General features: G+C 40.3%; 1 protein-coding gene across 1 annotated transcript; it reads left to right on the top strand.

The window, feature by feature from the left end:
* The first annotated feature begins 1,550 nt into the window (after positions 1 to 1,550).
* RHAG (Rh-associated glycoprotein) lies at positions 1,551 to 18,416 on the top strand. The gene is made up of 10 exons (XM_010284950.1): positions 1,551 to 1,746; positions 8,207 to 8,390; positions 10,086 to 10,236; positions 10,433 to 10,580; positions 11,338 to 11,504; positions 12,395 to 12,532; positions 13,355 to 13,476; positions 14,173 to 14,258; positions 15,470 to 15,543; positions 18,339 to 18,416. The coding sequence occupies exons 1-10, from the start codon at positions 1,611 to 1,613 to the stop codon at positions 18,414 to 18,416; spliced, it is 1,284 nt and encodes a 427-aa protein (XP_010283252.1). The 5' UTR covers positions 1,551 to 1,610.
* Positions 18,417 to 21,314: the final 2,898 nt, after the last annotated feature.

Raw genomic sequence — 21,314 nt, 5'->3', positions numbered from 1 at the left:
AAATAGGTATTTGCTTATTTTAGCTTGCAAGTTTGATTCTGTGATAGACTGGTATGTTCTTCTTGCTGAATAATTTGGTTTCCATTCCAAATCCACAGACCCATTTTCAAGGATAAAAAGCTGTGATAATTTTAAACTGAGTCTAGACAAGTCTACCTTTATACCAGAAAACTGAATGGTGCCAGGGTTTTTATCCTCCCTAAGATTACAGTAGCAGTGTGAAGCAGACTTAGCCCAGGAGTTACCATGAACAGGGCAGCATTCCTAAAAGGTGCCTGGTGTCATCCACCCTGTTTGTTAACCTAAAGATTGTCAAATACTTAAATTGGCCATGGCACTTCTTGGTACACCTGTACAAATGTACCCTTAAAAAAAAAAAAAAAAAAAAGAGTTATTTAAATTTCATAGCATGTGGGCAGTTTTCCAACAGCAGTCTCACTGGAACAGCAGCCCAAGGTAGCATCACCTCCCAGCGTCTATAGATTATGTCGATTTTTATACCCAAGGACTGACACGGCATTTTGTTGCTGTATCCTGGTGCTACTACTTCATGACCAATTAGTCTACTACTGTAATATCATCCCTCACTTTAATAGCTACAATTTTTCATGAAATAAAGGTTCCTACCATACAATTTTGACCTATCTTCCAAATACTGGATTAACAGAGGCCAAGTTACGCAGTATCACATCAAGAAAATATTTTATAAAAAAAACTTTTAAGAGTCAAGACAAGTTTTGACAAGCAATGTGAATCTCAAGAGCAAGTGATCATCCAACAGTAATCTAAGTGAAATTTAATTTACTCCTTTATTCATGAGAAAGTTTACAAACTGACCTGTTTAAAATAATTTAAGAAATTTGGTCTCTGACTTATTTTCATTGTCTGAGATAAAGAAAATGCAAAAATCAATAATTAAAAAAACCCTTTTTTCAAATTATTCTTTTTAATAATCTACAGCTTTATTTCCTAACAACTAGAAATATGCTGGTTTTTCTTATGAAGAAATATAATTATTTTCTTTTAAAATAACAGCTCACAAAGAGAACTTGTGCTCTATGAGTACTTTATGCACTGTGAAATAAGAACAAGTACCTCTTCAGCCTGTTGAAAGAGATTCTCTTTGCCTATCATACCCTATATGAAGAGCTAGGAGATCGTCTGTGTTTCATACATCATGAAAAATTATTTACCTTTTAAAATTAAAGCTACAACTTGATGAAATGATTGACTACAGGAAATACAATTGGCTGTCACTGTGTTCCCTACTATGTGCAGCAAACCAGGCTACATGAGATTTTCTTCTAGGCTGTTTCCTCTTTAAAATAAGTATAATACAGTGAGAAGCATATCTGTGGCTAGATGAGCTGGTTTGCATTACAAACTGAAAAAACATCTATGCCAGCATTTCATGCAGAGAAATAGCCCGGGAAATAGAAATCGCTATATTGACCCATACAGTTTCCCTCCCATAGTGGGTGTGACAGTGTGTTTGCCTGTTTCTCTGTTTCTTTTTTTTTTTGCTATATCACCCAAATCCTCTGAATTAGGCAGCTCCACTGAAGGCAGGCATCCTTTATCAAGCTCTCACAGCTGCCTGCTCTCCTGCAATGCCTTCAGCCCTTGACACCAACATGAGGTTCAAGTTCTCGATCCTGGCTCTTCTTCTGGAAGTGATCATCATTATTTTGTTTGGAATATTTGTGGAATATGACACCAGCGATGCCTCTCAAATTTTATACCCAAGTAAGTGTTGCTGTCTAAGATTTGTAAAAGTTAGAATTTCTTTAAACCATTCCTAAGCAAGCTTTTTGCATAGCTTATGAGACTTACTGATATAGTGAGAAAAGAAAGGTATGCTTTGGGGCAAACAAACTTTTTCTGACGTGTGAAAGCAGCAGGCTTCAAAGACAAATTCAAGTTGAGCACATATAAAATTCTGAAAGCAGCTAGCTGCTGAGAAGTTAGCTGTTTTGGGAGAGAAGAGTCCTGAAAATAGTTTTAGTGTTTGCATAGCAGGTTAAAGTTTAGAGAAATATGAATTACTTTGAACAATTCTAGCATTTTCCAGAGGTGGATGGTAGTGCTTCTTGCTAGACCTTCTGTCCTGATTACTGTATCAAATAATGAAAATGAACAGAATATTGCATTACTATCATCCAGGTTTCAAAAGGTTGTTTTATGAGAACATGGAAATTGGGCAGCATATTCATTGTCATTACAAAATAAGTTTGCAGAAACCAGACTCCAGGAAGGGTACGAGTTTTTGTTACAAGGTGGATAACCTGCTTCTATCTTTCAAAGCAGTGGCTCAGTTATGGACGGTAATAGTTCAACCTGCAAATGTTTCTGTTGATTTGTTCGTCTGCAAATGCTTGATGAGGTTCAGGGAGAAAGCTTTTGGCCTGAGAAGTAGTTGTGACTTTTCCCACCCTCTTCCTCCTCATGCAAAGATGAGACTGTTGTAAATAAATAGAAAAATAAGTCTGCAGAGGAGCATCTTGTGTGGTGCTGGCAGTGTTGAAGGTTTGTTGTTCTTCTTCTTGGCTCTGATGTCTTAACAACTTGTAGCCCTGCGATCCTCTTAATGGTGATCATGAAAGCACAGCAGTCCTTGTCTGTATGTAGTACCCATGTAATTTTGAATGTATCTCTCTTTTTGTCTCATTCCAACTGGCCTTCCAGTGACTGTAACAGGTGAATATGTTCTCAGGGTCACTTCGCTCCCTGGTAGTCTTGTGTTGTATGCCCTCACACGGAGTCTTGTCCAGTTGCGAGAACAGTGAATGCATGGCATTATTCAACTCCAGATGCAAGTCAGCTGATGTTCGTCAGGGGCTAATTACTCACATTTGAATTAACTCCACTGAGATGCAGCAGCATCCCTGAGAGATCGTAGCTTAGGCTTTGCCAGAGTCTGAGACACAGCTTGGCCATGTCCATGATATTGAACTATTCCAGTCACTAAATTAGGTGGCCTTAACTAGAGGGTATATTGGGAATGACTTCTGGTCCACTGTCACCCAGGAGGTGATAGTCAGCCTAGGCAAAAACTATGCCAGAGACCACACTAATAATTTGACAGCACAGGTAATTCTCCTCTGGTACTGTTATTTTATTAACATAGCTATTGCCTAAAACACCTGTCCACCTACCTCTTCTCTGACTCTACCCCAAAACAGCATGACAACAACAAATACAGACACAGAACAATAGTGTTTTGGGCATCTTTGTATAATTTGGTAGGCTAGAAGGATGCTCTCTAGGATATGGGTCCTTCAGACTCAGATTAAGGTCTGTTTGCCCCGCAAGAAGAGAGAAAATGACCTTCCCCAGTCTGAACATCATACTTGCTGACTCTGGTACTAAACGGACCTGCATTTCCTTGGAGTCCCCCTTACCAAGGAAAATGAAGAAAGGTGCATGGGATCCTCGTGCTACTGTGGTGCATTTCTTAGGAAACCTCGAGTCTTCTGGATGGAGATTGCCTGTGCCACACGCATCACCGTGGGCACTGTGTTTGCTGGGGAGCTCCTGGGACAGGCTGTTCGTGCACTTAACAAAACCCTCTCCCAGCTGTCGTGTGGAGCCCTGTTTTTTAACAGAATATCTCCATTTTAAAAAAGCATCATAGAGAGGGCAGGAGCCTCACCAACATCACAGAGAAAAGGATTCTTCTCACCTGAATGTTAACACTAGTGATGTTAACACTACAATATAGGCCTTTAAATGTAATCTATCCAGTTACGGATCACCTATAGTTATTTCTTGCCTCATACCAGTGTCTAAACTATGTGGGAGAAACCGCCTGCTGTGTCTCATGTCTTTCCGCGCAGGCAGTGTACGACTAGGTCATACCGGCACACTGTCCCGCAGCTGTCCACACTATTGAACTGCTAGCAAGCTGCTGGCATGGTTTTGACTCATGCAACCAGCAGCTTGACCTCCTCCTAGGTATGGCATAGAGCAGGGACTACTCTCAGTAAGGACTACAGGTGGGAACAGTGTTTTGCGAGGGAAGAGCATGTAGCCATACCGACGTGAGTCAAGCTACGCCATTTGCCCTTTGTCCAGGCTGTTCAATTTATCAGTAGAGACATAAATTAAGCAAACACCACAGATGTAATGTTGGATTTTTAGATGCTGACCTAAGGGTAGATGAATCTCCTTCACAATAAGCGAGTGGAATAAAAGCAGGGTTTCCTAATACCTGTGTTTTCACTTTTAGGCCCTCTTCATTTCAAACTTCCCTGTCTACAAAGTGCACACAAGAGCACAGTTTGCCCAAAGACCCAGCAAAAAGTTCATGCTATGTTTGTATAGATGTAATAGGGCATATCCTGGAGCCAGGACTTCCCCTGAGTTCACAAAATAATAAAATGATGGGTTCAACCTGCTTCCCATGCTATCCCCAGGAGTCCTGGGATGTTAACTTCATTGATACCTCATAGATTTGGTGTTTCATCCAGGGGCCAATTTATAATCTCAGAATTGCAGTGCAGGTCCTGCTTTTACACGCCTTAAATACGTCAGCACCATGAATCCAAGCTGTTTCAGTATTTTTGGACTGAGGAAAGATTAAAATAATAATTGAGGATCATCATAGTTTTGCACTCAGGTAAGGGGAGCTGAGCTGAGATCACTCTCAAAATTATATAATAGGTTTGCATTCTATTTCTGGTGGGTGCAAGAACAGGAGTAGCAAATCAGATGGACAACTTCAGGTGTGCCATGCCACCAGAATGGGAGGACAAGGGTGTGTGATGATTTTGCAAGCACTACCAGAGGATTTCTTTAGTACCTGTGTCCTGTATGTAATGTCCTGTGATTGATCCATGCCTCATGGCTTAGCAAAACTTATGTGCCCCTCTTGTTCAGGGTTCTACAATTTACTCTTCTAGGCAGAGCAAAATCACAGTTTTAGTATAAACCTAGATGCCACAAGCATCTTTGCACTGAGACTGACCACATGTGGAGACCTTGCAGCAGTATTTATATGCCGGTCTTGGCCAACCTTGCAGAATCATGTGCAGTGGTTTTGTTCAGGATCTGCTGGAGCATTTTTCCCAATCTTTATTTTCCTGTCTCGCAAAATAGAAGTACTATGTTTTGTTAAACACAACGAGTTACTGAAACAGTTTATTTCAAATCGTGCTGTTTTCTCCATCATTTGAAATCATTCCAGATCTACTCTTCTTTAAAAGGATGCATAACAAGTTCGTGAAATTTTTACTCCACATCCATGAAATAACCCAGTTTTAATGAAGACTTTTAATATTTTGTGTAAATAAGTCCAGAGAGCTTTAAAATATTTCTATGAATCCTAACTAGCCCTCAGGAGGACCCAGGATTACATGTCAACCCGCTGCTCATTTCAAACAGAATTGCTTCTAATCTTCAGGGCTGGGGTAAGATACCTAAAAGCACCTTTCAAAAGACACCTGAACATGCAGCAGCCCTATTGATGGGCACTGAGAATTAAAATCCTCGGTCATCAAGGTGCTTCTGAAACTTGTTCTTGCGCTCTCGTGTGCAGTCAGGTTACTTAAGCAGTAAAGCATCTTTTACTAATCTAGAAATTATTAACTGGGAATTTGTATACATTGTTTTGATGAGAACAATTTACTTGCTTTGTCTGCAATGATTTAACCAGGAGATTGCAAACAAGAACAAGTAAGATGTTGAATGTTAACGAACCATAATCTCCTCTGGGAGACCAGAAAAACTTTCTTACCTGAAGCTGCCTGCCCTGTGAATGGACAAAACTAATGATTATTCCTTAATCTTTCTTGGAAAGTCCATGGCATAGGCTGATTAAATCATAAAAAGAGCAGAAGCAAATATACCCCTCATTTTGTGCATGAAACTCAAGTGTCATATAAACTGAAAACTGTTGAAGTCATATATCACTTTGATTTGCTGTGCTAAGAGCTTATTAAATACATTTCCATTTTCTTCTGCTAAAGTCAAACAAAAAGGCTACGTTTTTAAAGTTGCCATGTAGCTTTTCTGGATTTGCCCTCTAGTTCTGTATTTTTTTTGGTAACATTAACAAGCTTTTAATAAATTACTTTTGCACGAATCAGACAAATAACCTGGGCCACATCTTAAATGTGAAGGTGCTGATCCCACGGGTTACTGGGTGAATGGTCACTTGTAGAAAATTATTTTTAAAAGGGGAGAAAAAGGCTTGTCCAGCATCCAGTTTCCACTTATCCTCAAAAAAGAGAAAAAGAGATCTTGGGTTACTCCTTCCCTTATTTGAGAAGAGCTTTATCAAGTGACCTGCCAACACATTTTTGTCCCACTTAAAAAAAAAAAAGGTGGGTGATCACCTGTACCTGAGGTCATGCGGGTGGTGTTAGAGGAAGGCTGGGAAGGCTATCAACTCTCAGTCCTACCGGCACTAACCACTGCTACCTGTTTTCCAAGAAATTTGAAGGAGGGTTGCTCTGGATGTACAGTCCACCACCACAAAGTCAGGGACAAAGCCACGGCTCTGTGCTCCTGGGGCACAGGCTGCTGAAAGCTGGGAGGGTGCACAGACAGATGTACCCACCAAATGATCTTGTACTTTAATACCCTTTTCCTAAACACCCCCCCACTGACTCCCTCTGACACAGGAATATGGGCAAATTAAGCTGTGTTTGGGGTTCTGCCTCCACTAAGACACTAAAAACTGTGCTTCTGGCAGGATCAGGAAGCTTGTATTAGCAGAGTTTGTGTTGTCCCCAGCCACATCTTTCTCATCTCTTGCCAGGTTCTTGGAAGCAAGGGAATATGTTGAGCTCTAAGCAAGGCAGCTATTTTCACACAGCACTGCAATACAAAATATGCAAGTATATCAAAAGCAGAAGCCCGAATGGGGAAGATAAGTTGATTGTATATCTTTTAAAATAAGTAGGAAGCACAACACAAGAGTTTGGATGTTACTCGAGTAACATGGAGGAAAACGGGAAGCTTCCAAAGGACGGCAGGGGCCTCAAAAACCCCATCGCTGGCTATTAATGAAGTGCAGAAATAAATGAGAAAACGTCCAGCCTAAAGAGGAACCAAAAGGGTTGTGGATGCCTGCGAACCACCTGGATTTCTACGCTGTTTCTTGGATGTGTGCAGCCCAATGTGAAGGACCTTAGTACAGGCATATATGTATTTCAGTGCTGGAATACGACAGTGCAAATATAACAGTTTATTAGGAATCTCCAGTAACTTATTATACTCCTGGGCCCTCTTTTGGCAAATCTTGGTAATGCATATAGCAAAACTAAGGAATGCTGAAAGTACCTAACTGGGAAATGTAACTTCGAGACAAATATTATACTAACCAGGTCAAAGTCTCAAGTTTTTCCCTGCATATTTGCATGTAAGAGGCAATGGAACAGAAAGGAAAAGAAATAGTTTCTCTATATTGAGGTTCTTACTAACAATAAAATCAAAGAAAAAAAACTTGAATTACAAGACTCAAACCTGTTTCGAGTAGAGTCCATTAAATCACATAAAACACTTCAGAATAACAAAATATTGTAAATTATAAAATATCCATGTTGTGGTGACAAACTCAGTTTGTATTTAAAAGCCTAAAAATGAAATTTATAAAAAAGGTAGAAAAAGAACCAAGCCATATTTTAACAAAATTCCTATTGTTTTAAAAAAAGATATTTAAAGGAAGGCTAAGTATAAACTGATTAGCAATATTAATTTACTCATTTAATCATTACCTTAACACCTTACTCTTTTACCCAGGTGAAAAAATCAATCTCTCGTATAGTAAGTTTTAGGGATCACAAGTATAGCCTTCCACTGGGCCAGCTAGCACTCTACCAGACGAATCACCTGTACAATTTTGGAGTTATCCAGAACACACTGGATTTGACAACCTTTATTTGAGGGGGAAGAGAACTTTTCTGTAAGGACATGAAGCTGTGATGTTCCAGGTAGCTTCACATGCGGAGAACAGTTCCAGACATATTAAATTTGCTGGTATAGAGATCTGTTGTCCTTTCTATAATGATATAGCAAGGAATAAAATCAATAATTGGGTCTTGCATTTTCCAGACATTCAATCTTCAACTGAGAGACTGGGGAAGGATGGATCACACTGATGACATGAGTTTGGAACTTTTCTGTTAAATCCTCACTTGTCCCTAGCTTTCCTCCATTCATATTCACTCTTCATAGTCACTGCACAGACATGTTTTCCCCTTAGTCTTTCAGGATGTCCATGTGATGATATTTGTTGGATTTGGTTTCCTGATGACCTTTCTGAAGAAATACGGATTCAGCAGTGTTGGTATCAACATGCTCATTGCTGCTTTCGGTCTCCAGTGGGGAACCCTGATGCAAGGATTTTGGCACATGAAAGAAGGGAAAATTCATGTTAATATCAAAAGGTACATGTGAATTTACCAAAATTGACATTTCTATTGCTTAAGCTATTAGAAGAAGCCATAAACTACAACATCTATGGGATCAGACTGCTAAGTTCACTGAAATTTGATTGAGACTTACTTTCCACCTCTCAGCATTCATCTGCACTTCACCTCTAAAGGGGCAACAACTGGTGCACTGGGCCAAGGAAACCAAAGTGCAGGATGAAATTTGAGGTGCTACGTTATACATGGGCCATAGGTCATGCAGAGCAACTGCTTTGAAGCTCTGAAGCTGTGGAAGCTGGAAGATTTCCAGCAGTAGCACAGCACCTCCTTCAGCCAGCAAGCATGAAAGTATCTGTCCTTCCATGACACATGGGGTCACACAAGAAAGGATGGAACAGTGTGTCTATCCACTCATGAAGTTTACTCCTAATTCTCAAGGAATGATTTGCATGAGCACCATACTGCAGTAGGTTTTGGACCCCTATCATAGAATAAGAGATATCATGAGCTATGTCTCTAGATACTGTTAGTTCCCCTCCCACTCATCTGTCCTGCTTCTACCAAGGTCTCAGAGTGTTTTCCACATATGCAGCTCTGTTTTCTGAGACAACTTGTAGACAATTTTGAAAGGAACAGCATGCAAATATTACTGAGGGACAAGCAGAAATACTGTAAGTAGCTCCTTAAATCATAGAATCATAATCATAGAATAGTTTGGGTTGCAAGGGACCTATAACGGCCATCTAGTCCAACCCCCCTTCCACGAGCAGGGACATCTTCAACTAGATCACATTGCTCAGAGCCCCGTCCAACCTGAGCTGGGATGTTTCCAGGGATGGGGCAGCTACCACCTCTCTGGGCAACCTGGGCCAGGGGTTCACCACACTCATCGTAAAAAATTTCTTACTTATCTCTAGTCTGAATCTACTCTCTTTTAGTTTAAAATCATTACCCCTTGTCCTATCACTACATCCCCATCTTTCTTACAAGCCCCCTTTAAGCCCTGACAGCTGCAACAAGATCTCCCTGGATCCTTCTCTTCTCCAGGCTGAACACCCCCAGCTCTGCCAGACTTTCTTCATAGGAGAAGTGTCCATCATTTCAGGTGTTCTGATCGTTTTTGTACTTACAGACAGGCATTGTAGAGGGATCCATAAGTTAGTGCCCCTCTGTGCTGCAAGTTTTTGAACAATTTCTGTTTATATTTATCTTTGCCATTCCCCATAACCTGTTAACACTGGTCCTTCGTGACAGCTAGTGCAAACATGATGCACAGCGATAGAAAGGTGTGCAAGGCTTTTGAAATGAGATAAACCATCTGACCAAAGCTAAGAGCTCCCTTTGCAATTCAAGCAACAGTCAGGGCTGAAAACATCCCTGTACATCCACAATACACATCTCATCTGACTTTTCACTATAATTTCAACCTGCTAAGCACATATATGGTATAAGCAGGAGGTAACCTTCCCACACTTTTTCCTCAGTAGCTGGTAAGATCACTAGAAAACCCAACTGGAAATGTTTGATTTACTTTTCAGCCACAAAGATGATCTTGATAATTTTATATCTGAAGAGTTAAAGTTGCATCATATTAATTATATGACAGGTTTAATATTACAGCCTATTTCAGGTTTCTTTAAACTGATTTTCTTTTTTCCTATGTTTTTGTTTTACTTTGTTGGGTTTTTTTATTCGTTTTCTCAACTTCAGCATGATAAATGCAGACTTCAGTACAGCAACTGCTTTGATTTCATTTGGAGCAGTCCTGGGGAAAACAAGTCCTGTTCAGATGCTGATCTTGACCATTCTGGAGATCACAATCTTTGCATGCAATGAACACCTAGTTACAGAAATACTTCAGGTACAAATATTTAGCAATAATTGTTTTCTATTTATAATAAATGTTTTCACTTTGTAATACTTCCAGTTTACATATTCTAGGTTTTAGTTTCTACCATAAAAAATAAACCATTAAAGTCATCCAGACTGCTCCTTCATCAAATCCGCATCTTTATGCTGTATCAAATCTGTGGCTTTATTTTGGGTCCCTATTGCAGGCCACAGACGTTGGAGCCTCAATGACTATCCATGCTTTCGGAGCTTATTTTGGTTTGGCTGTAACCCTAGTCTTGTACCGTCCTGGTTTGAAAAACAAACATGAAAATGAAGAATCTACCTATCATTCGGACATATTTGCCATGATTGGTAAGTGAGGTAACAGTGAGTGCTGATCAGTTGCTCATCTCTCTTTCATCTTTATGTTTTAATGATTGCCTACTATTATGCTGCATCCATTTTCTTAAGTACACTCCTAGAGGCATATACTTTTTTGTCTGATGCATGCACAATGTTTTCAGCGGCACACATATTTTTACAGTTTTTCCTCGGTTAAAAAAAGGAAAGATCAAATTACAGATGCATTTTCGCTGTGCATTACTAGTGACTCCCTTTTTGTTAAATCTTCTGATATAAGCAGCATTTCCGTAGAAATTGGACCTAATGAAAAGTATTGAGCTGTGCCAGTCCCACTGATGAATGTTAGAAACCATACATCTATCTGTCCATGAGATCTATTCATAGATCAATTTACCAGCTAAAACTATCAGTTATAGCAATAGATGATAAAGAATTTGCACGTGAACTGTCTTGCTAATGCCTCCTATTCTGGTATGGTTTTCACAGTGACGATGAGCTCTGGCAGTGACTGGGGCATGACAAGGGGTCACAACATATTAAAGTCTTCCAGCAAGATTTGACAGAGACCGTGTGTCATAATCCTAGCTGCCAGTGTCAAAAGCTGTGTCATAATCTATTATTTCTTCCAGCATTTTGGCTATTTCTTGTTTCTTATTGATAATCTTCCTAATTTCTTGTAGCTAGTTATGTTGTGTTGGATCTTTCACATTGAAATACCCCTTGTGACTGAATCGTCTCTGTTTTGTTCTGATTTATATTCATCCAGGTACCCTGTTCCTTTGGCTTTTTTGGCCCAGTTTTAACTCTGCCATCGCGTCTGAAACAATTTACCAGATTAAAGCAATTGTCAACACTTACTACTCCTTGGCTGCATGTGCTGTCGTAACATTTGCCCTCTCCAGCCTGGTGGATCAGAGAGGCAAATTCAGTATGGTAAGCAGCACATTGCAACCTCTGTTAAATTGAGTCACCCCTCTATAATAAGTATGATTAGGCAGATTCCCAAAGTCTGTGGGCTATCTGGAGCTCTAATTAAAGCTATTATACTTCTAAAAGCTATAGTGTAAGATTGGGCCCTGGGGCAGCCCACCCTGCCTTAGGTGTGTGGTGATTCCTCAGTGGGATCATCGCATCTGGAGACTGAAAAGCTCTTGAACATTATGGTCCTGCTCCCTTGTTCTCTCTTGTCCACAGAACCTGCTGGACCGCAGAGACACTAGTCCAACATTCAGGTGGACCTTTGGGTCTTATTCCAAAGAAGATCCTATGTGTGTTACCGTATTGCAATAGCCAAAATAGGGCTCTGAAGGCAACGACTTGTCCGCTGGCAGTATCACAGTGCACATGCACAACAGGCAAAGCCAAACTAGTTTGGGGCTGCCAGGCTGCCAACCTTTCATCTCCTTGTCCTAAAATCCATCCCTGTGTTTTCAGCCACTTCTTTCCAGCAGTTGCAGCGTTTATCTAAGCCCAGCATGAGCGGGCACAGCTCGATGAGCTTGCAGAATTTGCTGCTGCTGTAGGAGGCAGCTCTCACCGGCTCAGCCTGGCTTTCCGAGGGGTCGGATGTGTTTTAGTGACTTTGCAAAAGTCTGAGGGCATTAAACTGGCCCCAGGGTAACTGGCTTAGAGCAGCTTTTGAACCAACATCCTGAACATGTAACAGGGAACCCTGTTTTAAATTCCTGTCCATTCTTCATTGGAAAAAACCCACCTGAAAAAAAGGAAAACTTCTGTATGTAAAAAAGCCTTCAAAGTCACTCATCCCTGAAAGAAGCCTCTGTTCCACATATGTCATTTCCACCTCTGTATACTCTTTGCAGGTTCTCATTCAAAATGCCACCCTGGCAGGAGGAGTAGCAGTGGGTACCTGTGCTGACCTCTCAATCCACCCTTTTGCTGCCATGTGCATTGGGAGCATTGCTGGAATCATCTCTGTCCTTGGGTTCCACTTCCTGACTGTAAGTATTGAGGACCCCCCTCTGCTCTCATTTATTTACTGCTTCATTGGCTCCACCGGAGCTCCCTTGGTTTGCTTGAAAGGGAGTTTAGAAACTGGCTGATACAGTATAGAGAGTAAGCTCTAGATAATGGTTATTTTTAAATCAGTGTGATTTAAATATATGCTTATGAGCCAACTTCAGTCCGTCTCCTAGCTAAAAACAGAGAAGGATCCCAAAGATATAGAGTTCATTAAAGTTGGGATATTTGTTCAAGAAGTTGCCAGAATTTCGCTCCAAGGCCATGTTTCAGTGAAATAGGACTAATTACATTTCAGGCTTTTAAAATGTCTGAAAGATCTATAATCAAAAAATACTTTTGAAGTATAAAATGGAATTCTTTCATGTGCAAAATGTAGAAACAAAATATTCTGACTAAAACTGTTTAAACTGCCATTTCCTGATGCAGAAACATTCTGGAAGAAGATACCTGACTAGCAGACCCAGAACAGGGGTGTATGTGTTACTTGGCCATCCCTTTCAGCCTTTGCTGCAGTGGCTGAAAAGATTAGGAGTATCAGTGGACTGACATGTGTTTTGTACCATTACATTTATGATGGTAGCTTGGACATTTGTACCCTTATACGGACGTACTTGGTTTTCTCTGCATATAAACAATTCCCCAAGGAAGGGAAAGATAGCAGGTTTTATAGCTAAACTTTGCATACATGAAATTAGTTGAATTGTTTCTTGTACTTCTGTACTATTTTCTTTTGCATATAGTTCTAGAGATAATGGAAGACTATAAACTCACTATAAACTTTATATTTTCCCTCATTTCAGCCTTTGTTGGCATCCAAGCTGAACATTCAAGACACTTGTGGAGTTCATAATTTACATGGTTTACCTGGAATACTGGGAGGTGTCGCTGGCATCGTAGTAACTGCGATAAAGGACGAAGTTAGGTGAGTTATAGAGAGAAGAGAGAAAGGAGTTTATTGATTTTTTTAAAGTCTATCCTAATTTTCCACCTTCCTTGAATCTAATTATGATTTTTTTTTTTCCCAGAAAATGTGTCTTTGATTTGATGTCAGACATCATGTTCTTGTTTAAATAGGACTCTTTTTGATATACTGCCTTTAACGCACTGTTTATATGCCAAGCTTGTTCCAAATTAAAAGTTCCAAATTAAAAGCTCCAAGTTAAAAGCTCCAAATAAAAAAAAATCCCAAATTAAAAAAATAAATAAATTAAAAACAGCATAAAAAGCAGCATACAGAATCATTCAAAGACAGAAGAATCTTTATTATGATCCTACAATTACACTGCTGTAAGATTTCCGAGAAAATTGACAAAATGGGCAATTTCCATTATCTTAGAAGACTGCAAGAAGATTAAATGCTGGTCTTTTTTACAAAGGGAAACATTCTCTAAAGGCTTACAAGATACTAATAACCTCTTCAAAGAACTTGTTTTCATCTGTAGTCTAAAACAAAACTAAACTAAAATCATGACTTCTGTCGTACAAAACAACAGCAGGATATTTTACTATAAGCCATCTCATTGAGCAGACAGCAAGTACAATGTCGTAAGACCAATCACCAGTCTCACAGTGTAACAGGGTTTTGATTTTCAATGGTTTGTTTTTCTGCCCTTTTCAGGGAAGGTGTCCACCTTACTCCTGGCATGCAGGCTGCTGCCCTGAGCAGTACAATTGCAATTGCACTGGCGGGCGGAGCATTGACAGGTCAGTATGATGCAACTGAACTGCAGTATAGCAACTTAAATATATGTGAATTCAGAGGTTTGCCTGTGAAGAACTTCAATGCATCAACAATTTCACGTGAATGATACAAAATAGAAAAATATAAATATGCATGCTGGCAGAAACTTAAATATGGAAAAGTAGTTTTCCAATGATTTTCTCTTCAAATAAAGCCTAGATATCTTACTGAATACGTGCTTCAAACATATTGACTTGTATATATAAGAATAGTAAGATATTGTGTGGAATGGAATTCTTCTCTACATTCAGACATTTAAAATTCTGAACAGAAACTAGTTTGAGATTAAGACGTATTCACAGAATCACAGAATCACAGAATCACTAGGTTGGAAAGGACCTTCAAGATCATCAAGTCCAACCATTAATCCAGCGCCACCATGTCCCCTAAACCATGTCCTGAAGCGCCATGTCCACAGGTTTTTTGAACACTTCCAGAGATGGCGACTCCACCACCTCCCTGGGCAGCCTGTTCCAATGCCTGGCCACCCTCTCGGTGAAGAAATTTTTCCTAATATCCAATCTAAACCTCCCCTGGTGCAACTTGAGGCCATTTCCTCTTGTCCTATCACTAGTTACTTGGGAGAAGAGACCAACACCCACCTCACCACAACCCCCTTTCAGGTAGTTGTAGAGAGCGATAAGGTCTCCCCTCAGCCTCCTCTTCTCCAGACTAAACAACCCCAGGTCCCTCAGCTACTCCTCATAAGACTTGTGCTCCAGACCCCTCACCAGCTTCGTTGCCCTTCTCTGGACACGCTCCAGCACCTCAATGTCCTTCTTGTAGTGAGGGGTCCAAAACTGAACACAGGATTCAAAGTGCGGCCTCCCCAGTGCCGAGTACAGGGGCACAATCACTTCCCTACTCCTGCTGGCCACACTAGTTCTGAGCCATGTGATTATGAATACTTTCCAAACAAAAATTCAGGCTGCAATAGAAAATCCCAGTCTGAAATCTGGGAAAAATCTAAGTAATTAAAAATAAGCTCTTATTCATGTCAACATGAAGAAACCTGCATCACCTCTCATGAGTGACCCCATATCCTAAGGTGGTTGGGAATATCTGTAGACTAGGAAATGTCAGGAAACTTAAATGACTCCCAAGGGAACATCTGAGGAATATTTATTTGGGCATTTTGTCCATTTTTTAACCTCTGATGCTGTTTTTCCTGCAGGAGGTGTTCTAAAGCTGCCCTTCTTGGGACAAGCATCTGACCAAAATTGCTTTGATGACTCTGTTTATTGGGAGGTAAGATACAACCTCCCTTTATTTTCATTATGTTGGAAGTTGTACAGCACACTGCAGTCCTTCTCTCCTGGCTTTTGTGGTTTACACATAGAGTCAGCTTTCAAAAATGTTGCTCTGCCTCAGGCTGTGAATTTTCTAAGGCTGCCTTCCAGATCTTTTTTTGGGCTTCTTAGCTAGTCATGCCATTTACACTAGACTAACCTTGAACAAAAAGCAGAAATAAAGCCAACAACTTGAGACCTCAGTGGAGTTTTTTATCTCTCTTTTAAGTGCCCACTGTGCCAAGTATCCTCCTCCTTCCTGTAGTTTAGACACATGATATTTGCATTTTTAGCTAAATCACAGAATCGCAGAATCATGAAGGTTGGAAAAGCCCTCTAAGAACATCAAGCCCAACTGTCAACCCAACACCACCATGCCCACTAAACCATGTCACAAAGTGCAACAACTACACGGTTTTTTAACACCTCCAGGGATGGTGACTCCACCACCTCCCTGGGCACCATATTCCAATGGTTGACCACTCTCTCAGTAAAGACATTTTTCCTAATATGCAATCTAAACCTCCCCTGGCACAATTTGAGGCCATTTTCTCTCGTCCTATCACTAGTTACTTGGAAGAAGAGACCAACACCCTCATCGCCACAACCCCCTTTCAGGTAGTTGTAGAGAGCGATAAGGTCTCCTCTCAGCCTCCTCTTCTCCAGACTGAACAACCCCAGTTCCCTCAGCTGCTCCTGATAAAACTTGTGCTCCAGACCCCTCACCAGCTCCGTTGCCCTCCTCTGGACATATTCAAGCACCTCAGCATCCTTCTTATTGTGAGGGGTCCAACACTGATCACAGGATTCAAGGTGCAGCCTCACCAGTGCCGAGTACAGGGGCACGATCCCTGCCCTGCTCCTGCTGGCCACACTAGTGCTGATACAGGCCAGGACGCTGTTGGCCTTCTTGGCCACCTGGGCACACTGCTGGCTCATGTTCAGCCGGCTGTCAACCAGCACCCCCAGGTCCCTTTCCGCCGGGCAGCTCTCCAGCCACTCCTCCCCAAGCCTGTAGCGTTGCCTGGGGTTGTTGTGACCCAAGTGCAGGACCCGGCACTTGGCCTTATTAAACCTCATACAGTTGACCTCAGCCCATCGATCCAGCCTGTCCAGATCCCTCTGCAGAGCCCTCCTGCCCTCCAGCAGATCAACACTCCCTCCCAACTTGGTGTCAGCTGCAAACTTACTGAGGGAGCACTCAATCCCCTCATCCAGATCATCAATAAAGCTATTGAACAAGACCGGCCCCAGAACCGAGCCCTGGGGAACACCGCTTGTGACCGGCCGCCAGCCGGATTTAACTCCATTCACCACAACTCTCTGGGCTCGGCCGTCCAGCCAGTTTTTTACGCAGCAAGATTGGAAATGGTGCTGCTTTCCTAGTATCATCTAGAATTTCATACTGAATGAAATTTAGAGCACTTTTTCCGTATTTGTAGGTTGAGTCCCCCTTAGGCTGAGCAGAAGCTCTTCTGCCTCCTGTTGAATCTGACCACTGAGGTTATCAGAAGAAGATGGGCCTCTTGGCACTATTGTTTTATGCATGAAGACACAAACAATGGGGATGAGAAACAAGTACAGCTGACAAAGCCCTGATAGGCTCTCTTTATGCTCAACAAAGAGATGGCACTAGATTGCAGTTCATTTGAATCCTTCCCATTCTGATAGAGACCTTGCAATTCCCTGTATTCCCCACTGATAATGAAAGACCTTTCTTTGCCTACCTCAAATGTAGAGTTCTATACCACAGAGACTTAGATTTGATCAGTTGAGTCCCACATACCTCTCTGAGTTGGGTGCCTTCAATCAAGTGCAGAGCAGACAGCCATACCTTTCCTCTTGGCTAGCCTAAGAAGCTAAGAAACATGTACTGTTTGTAGACTTTCTGCATCTCCCTTCATTAGAGACCGATGACAGAATCTTAAGTTAGGTAATCTGAATTTTATTCTTTATGCCAGGACAAACTCAAAATGGCAAGACAAGAAGAAATAAATGGTATACATTCCTTGTAAATAAAATGTTGTGAACCCAAAAGCAGATTTTATTAGTTTTTTAATGAATTAAACTCCAGTATGAATCACACAATTTGGCTTTTGGTGAGAGAAAGTTTGCAGTCTAAGGGGAAGTTTTGAGCCAAAAGGTCAGCTGCAGCAATGACAATCAGAAAAAACATTTTTTAATGACAGCTGTGCAAATCTTTCACTCAGGAAATTTAAAGCACTGGTTTTTGGCAAGACCTGAAATAGCTGTCATATGTAAATGATAAAAAATGTCAGGAAAGGGAAAGTTTTAAGGTGTGGCTGAAGAATTCACAGCCTGTGTTGACCAGTGATAATAATACAGCCCTGCTCAATTGAAGGTCCTGTAGTATCAGTAGAACTGCTCAGAAATATTCTATTCTAAGTAAGCATTACCAAGTAATGGGAAAGGACACTGATACTTGGCATAAAACATCAATTACATTTCATTAGAGATGGTCACCTTGTTTCTTTAGATCTCTCTGAAAATCCCAGATATCAATTTGCACTCTTGTAGATAACATGAGTGTTAAGGAATTCTTTTATTAAGAAAACCCTGAATTCATCCCTCAGAATCCAGAGCTGGTAGTTCATGTCAGGCTGAGACCATGTTAATAGACAGACACATAATATATACAAACAGAATGACATTCTCAGTGCAATTTAGTCTCCTTTTATGGCAAAAGGAAGTCTATCTCTCATCAGCTGAACTCTTCTTTGATTTTCATGGCAGGTTCCAGAAGAGGAGAAACCACATGAAATTCACTCCAACAAATATGATGAGCAAAGCAGATTTGAAGCCACGATGTAGAAAAATAATTCATCTGTAGTATTTGTCCTAATGATGCTCTGTTTCAGTTTCTAATGCTAAAGAACAACATCTGAGTATTGTCTTAACCACACTAGGTTTTCAAGAAGGTGCTGTAGATAGCTATATTTTTGCAATATAAAACAAACTTGATTTTAGAATACATAGTCATTATGCCAAGCTCAGGTGAATTAATTAGATCCTTCCAATGAATTTGTTCATCAGAAAAAAACACCACAAACTGCTCTACGAATTTATCTGTATTTTACCTTTTGTCATCACTGAATCAATATAGCCATTGAAACAACCTTTGTGTTTCAAGCCTATTACAGGGTACCACATTTAACTGCAAGATTTCTGAGTTACAGTCATATCCTTCAACTACATAGGGGTAATCAAGAAGAAATGGATTGATATTTTTTATTTGGATTCTAACAAGCTTTTCACCACATCATGCCAGATTAACATGTTAAGAAAGTGTGTTGTCCTATTTTTGGATGGTGTATTTTGAAGACTGGTTATGTCAGGAAACAAAATGTTGAAATAATTTTCATGGCAAAACACAGAATATAGTGATTGATGAGGTATGCTAAGTGGCAACATGAGTATAAAGATTCTTTGTTAATATGTTTCTTGAAAGGGAGAAGAAAGTGAAATGATGAAAAATTTCACTATTGGCATAGATTTATTTAGACTGTTTAAAGGACACAATAAAGGAATTGAGTAGGAGCTATGGAAAACAGGTAATTACATAATATGTCTTACTACATCCAACGGTAATAAGTGGATAGTAGCACTGTTAATATCAATAGATATAAACTGAACTGAATTCTAGCTTCAAGAAAAAGGGTTAGCTGTCAGAAACTCATCGGAAAGCAACTATGTTCAACCTACAGAAAACTTAGTGCGGAACTTCTGTGTGGTGAGTTGCTACCTTTGAAGTCACTGCCTCCTAAAACAAGAGGAAGCAGAAAGAAGAAAATTGAAGCTAAATTAAGGTAAATTAACTCCACCCAAGAAGGGATGATAACGTCTGCTCAATTAAGAGAGACAAAAATTGAGCTCTCTGAAGGAACTCTGTGAGATGACCTTGGCTGGGAGCAGAGTATCACATTTGTGCCTAACTACATGGGGTATTCCATTGAGAGGCAATGGATGGGAGATGAAAATCTAACAGAAGGATCACAGTACGTCTAGGCATTATTCAGACACAGAAAGCTACCACTGATGTCTCAGAACAAGCCACAGTGGATGAACTTTCAAGACTTTTTTGTATTGGCATCTTATTTCAAATCTTATTTACCAGATTTAAGGGGAAAACTCTTCTCATATGAAATAGCACGGATATTTCCAGTTCTGATAATGTATTTTTCCTTGAAAAAAATTAGAAAGTTACTAGGCAGGGCTGTCCCATATGTTATATCATCTGTATACTGCTATATATGTCAGATTTCTATCCATTTATGAAAATACATTTGTTGTAACACAGTTTATTTCAGATTTGCTCTTTTGCAGATATGCAATGGCTGACACTTTTTGCTGTTGTTGGCTAGAAGACATCTTTTATCCTTTCAAAGCTTTGACACAATCATTTTTGTAAAAACTGAGAAGGCATTTAACAATGTAAATATTCCGTATGCAAAGATTTTAGAAGTATTTTGTGCAAAATTTACAAACACAAATTATTGAAGTACTTGAAAAGATCCCATATGTAGAGAGACCGTAAAAATCTTATCCTCAATACATGAAGTTCACCCCTCAAAATCCTACTTGGGGATCCAGAGGGTCTTTCATTAACCTACAACTGTGAGGTAATTTCATCGATTGTGTGTGTTGACTACAAAGGAATACCTGTGTAGAAAGTACCACTCCCTGAGAGTAAATCTTTCAGAATGATGCCATCAATAGTTATCTTTAATTCTCCAAAACTAAAAGGAGGAAAAATAAGCTATGCTGTTTTGTTGTCCAGTTGTCCTTATAATCTTTCCATAGCCACCCAGACCCTCATCCACCAAGTGTTCATTATTGTCCTCTGCCTTTATTCATAAGATTACTGCCCCAGAGAAATCAGTCCTTCAAGTTCTCGTAAAAAACAGAGTAAAAAACATGCATCCCTTTACATGGAGACCTTTATTTCCTTTTTAACAAAGAAGGACCCTAGAAGTAGGGCCTGTAGCAATAAGACAAGAGATAGGACAAGGAGTAATGGTTTTAAACTAAAAGAGGGCAGATTCAGACTAGATAGAAGGAAGAAATTTTTCACAATGAGGGTGGTGGAAACCTGGCCCAGGTTGCCCAGAGAGGTGGTTGATGCCCCATCCCTGGAAACATCCCAGGTCAGGTTGGACGGGGCTCTGAACAACCTGCTCTGGTTGAAGATCACAGAATCACAGAATCACTAGGTTGGAAAGGACCTTCAAGATCATCAAGTCCAACCATTAATCCAGCGCCACCATGTCCCCTAAACCATGTCCCTGCTCTTTGCAGAGGGGTTGGACTAGATGAGCTTTATAGGTCCGTTCCACCCCAAACCTTTCTATGAGTCTAGCATTCTAAGTCTAGCTTAGTCTGGTAAATTATATTTTAGATGGCTAAAGCTATATGAGGAGTGTATGACTTCAACAACTGGAAGAGGGATTACAAATGTATCTGTAAAAAACACCTCAAAAGTTCCATTCTGATGTTCACAATACTTAAAAACTACCAAATAATACAGAAAAGGATTTAGGACAATTAAAAATGTAAAAAGCATGTGTTGTAAAAACATCAAATGAGACTAGAAGCGACCTCTTGAACAACGTGGTACAGCCAGGTGACTAAACCCTCATGTGAACTTAAGCTAAATGAACAGGGTGTGAGAAACTACAGACCCTTTTATGAGGAAATTGCTGGCTGTGACAG

This window comes from Phaethon lepturus, unplaced genomic scaffold (assembly GCF_000687285.1).
Source record: "Phaethon lepturus isolate BGI_N335 unplaced genomic scaffold, ASM68728v1 scaffold11504, whole genome shotgun sequence".
Lineage (NCBI taxonomy): Eukaryota > Metazoa > Chordata > Aves > Phaethontiformes > Phaethontidae > Phaethon > Phaethon lepturus.
The sequence above is the reverse complement of the archived record's forward strand: the minus strand, read 5'-3'. Positions and strand labels throughout refer to the sequence as shown.

What these genes read in the sequence shown, in the direction of transcription:
- RHAG (XM_010284950.1), top strand. Translation starts at nt 1,611, where the DNA reads ATGCCTTCAGCCCTTGACACCAACATGAGGTTCAAGTTCTCGATCCTG. An exon ending in TAGTTACAGAAATACTTCAG is followed by an intron (nt 10,237 to 10,432) that starts GTACAAATATTT and finishes TCCCTATTGCAG; the next exon opens with GCCACAGACGTTGGAGCCTC. An exon ending in AGAGAGGCAAATTCAGTATG is followed by an intron (nt 11,505 to 12,394) that starts GTAAGCAGCACA and finishes TACTCTTTGCAG; the next exon opens with GTTCTCATTCAAAATGCCAC.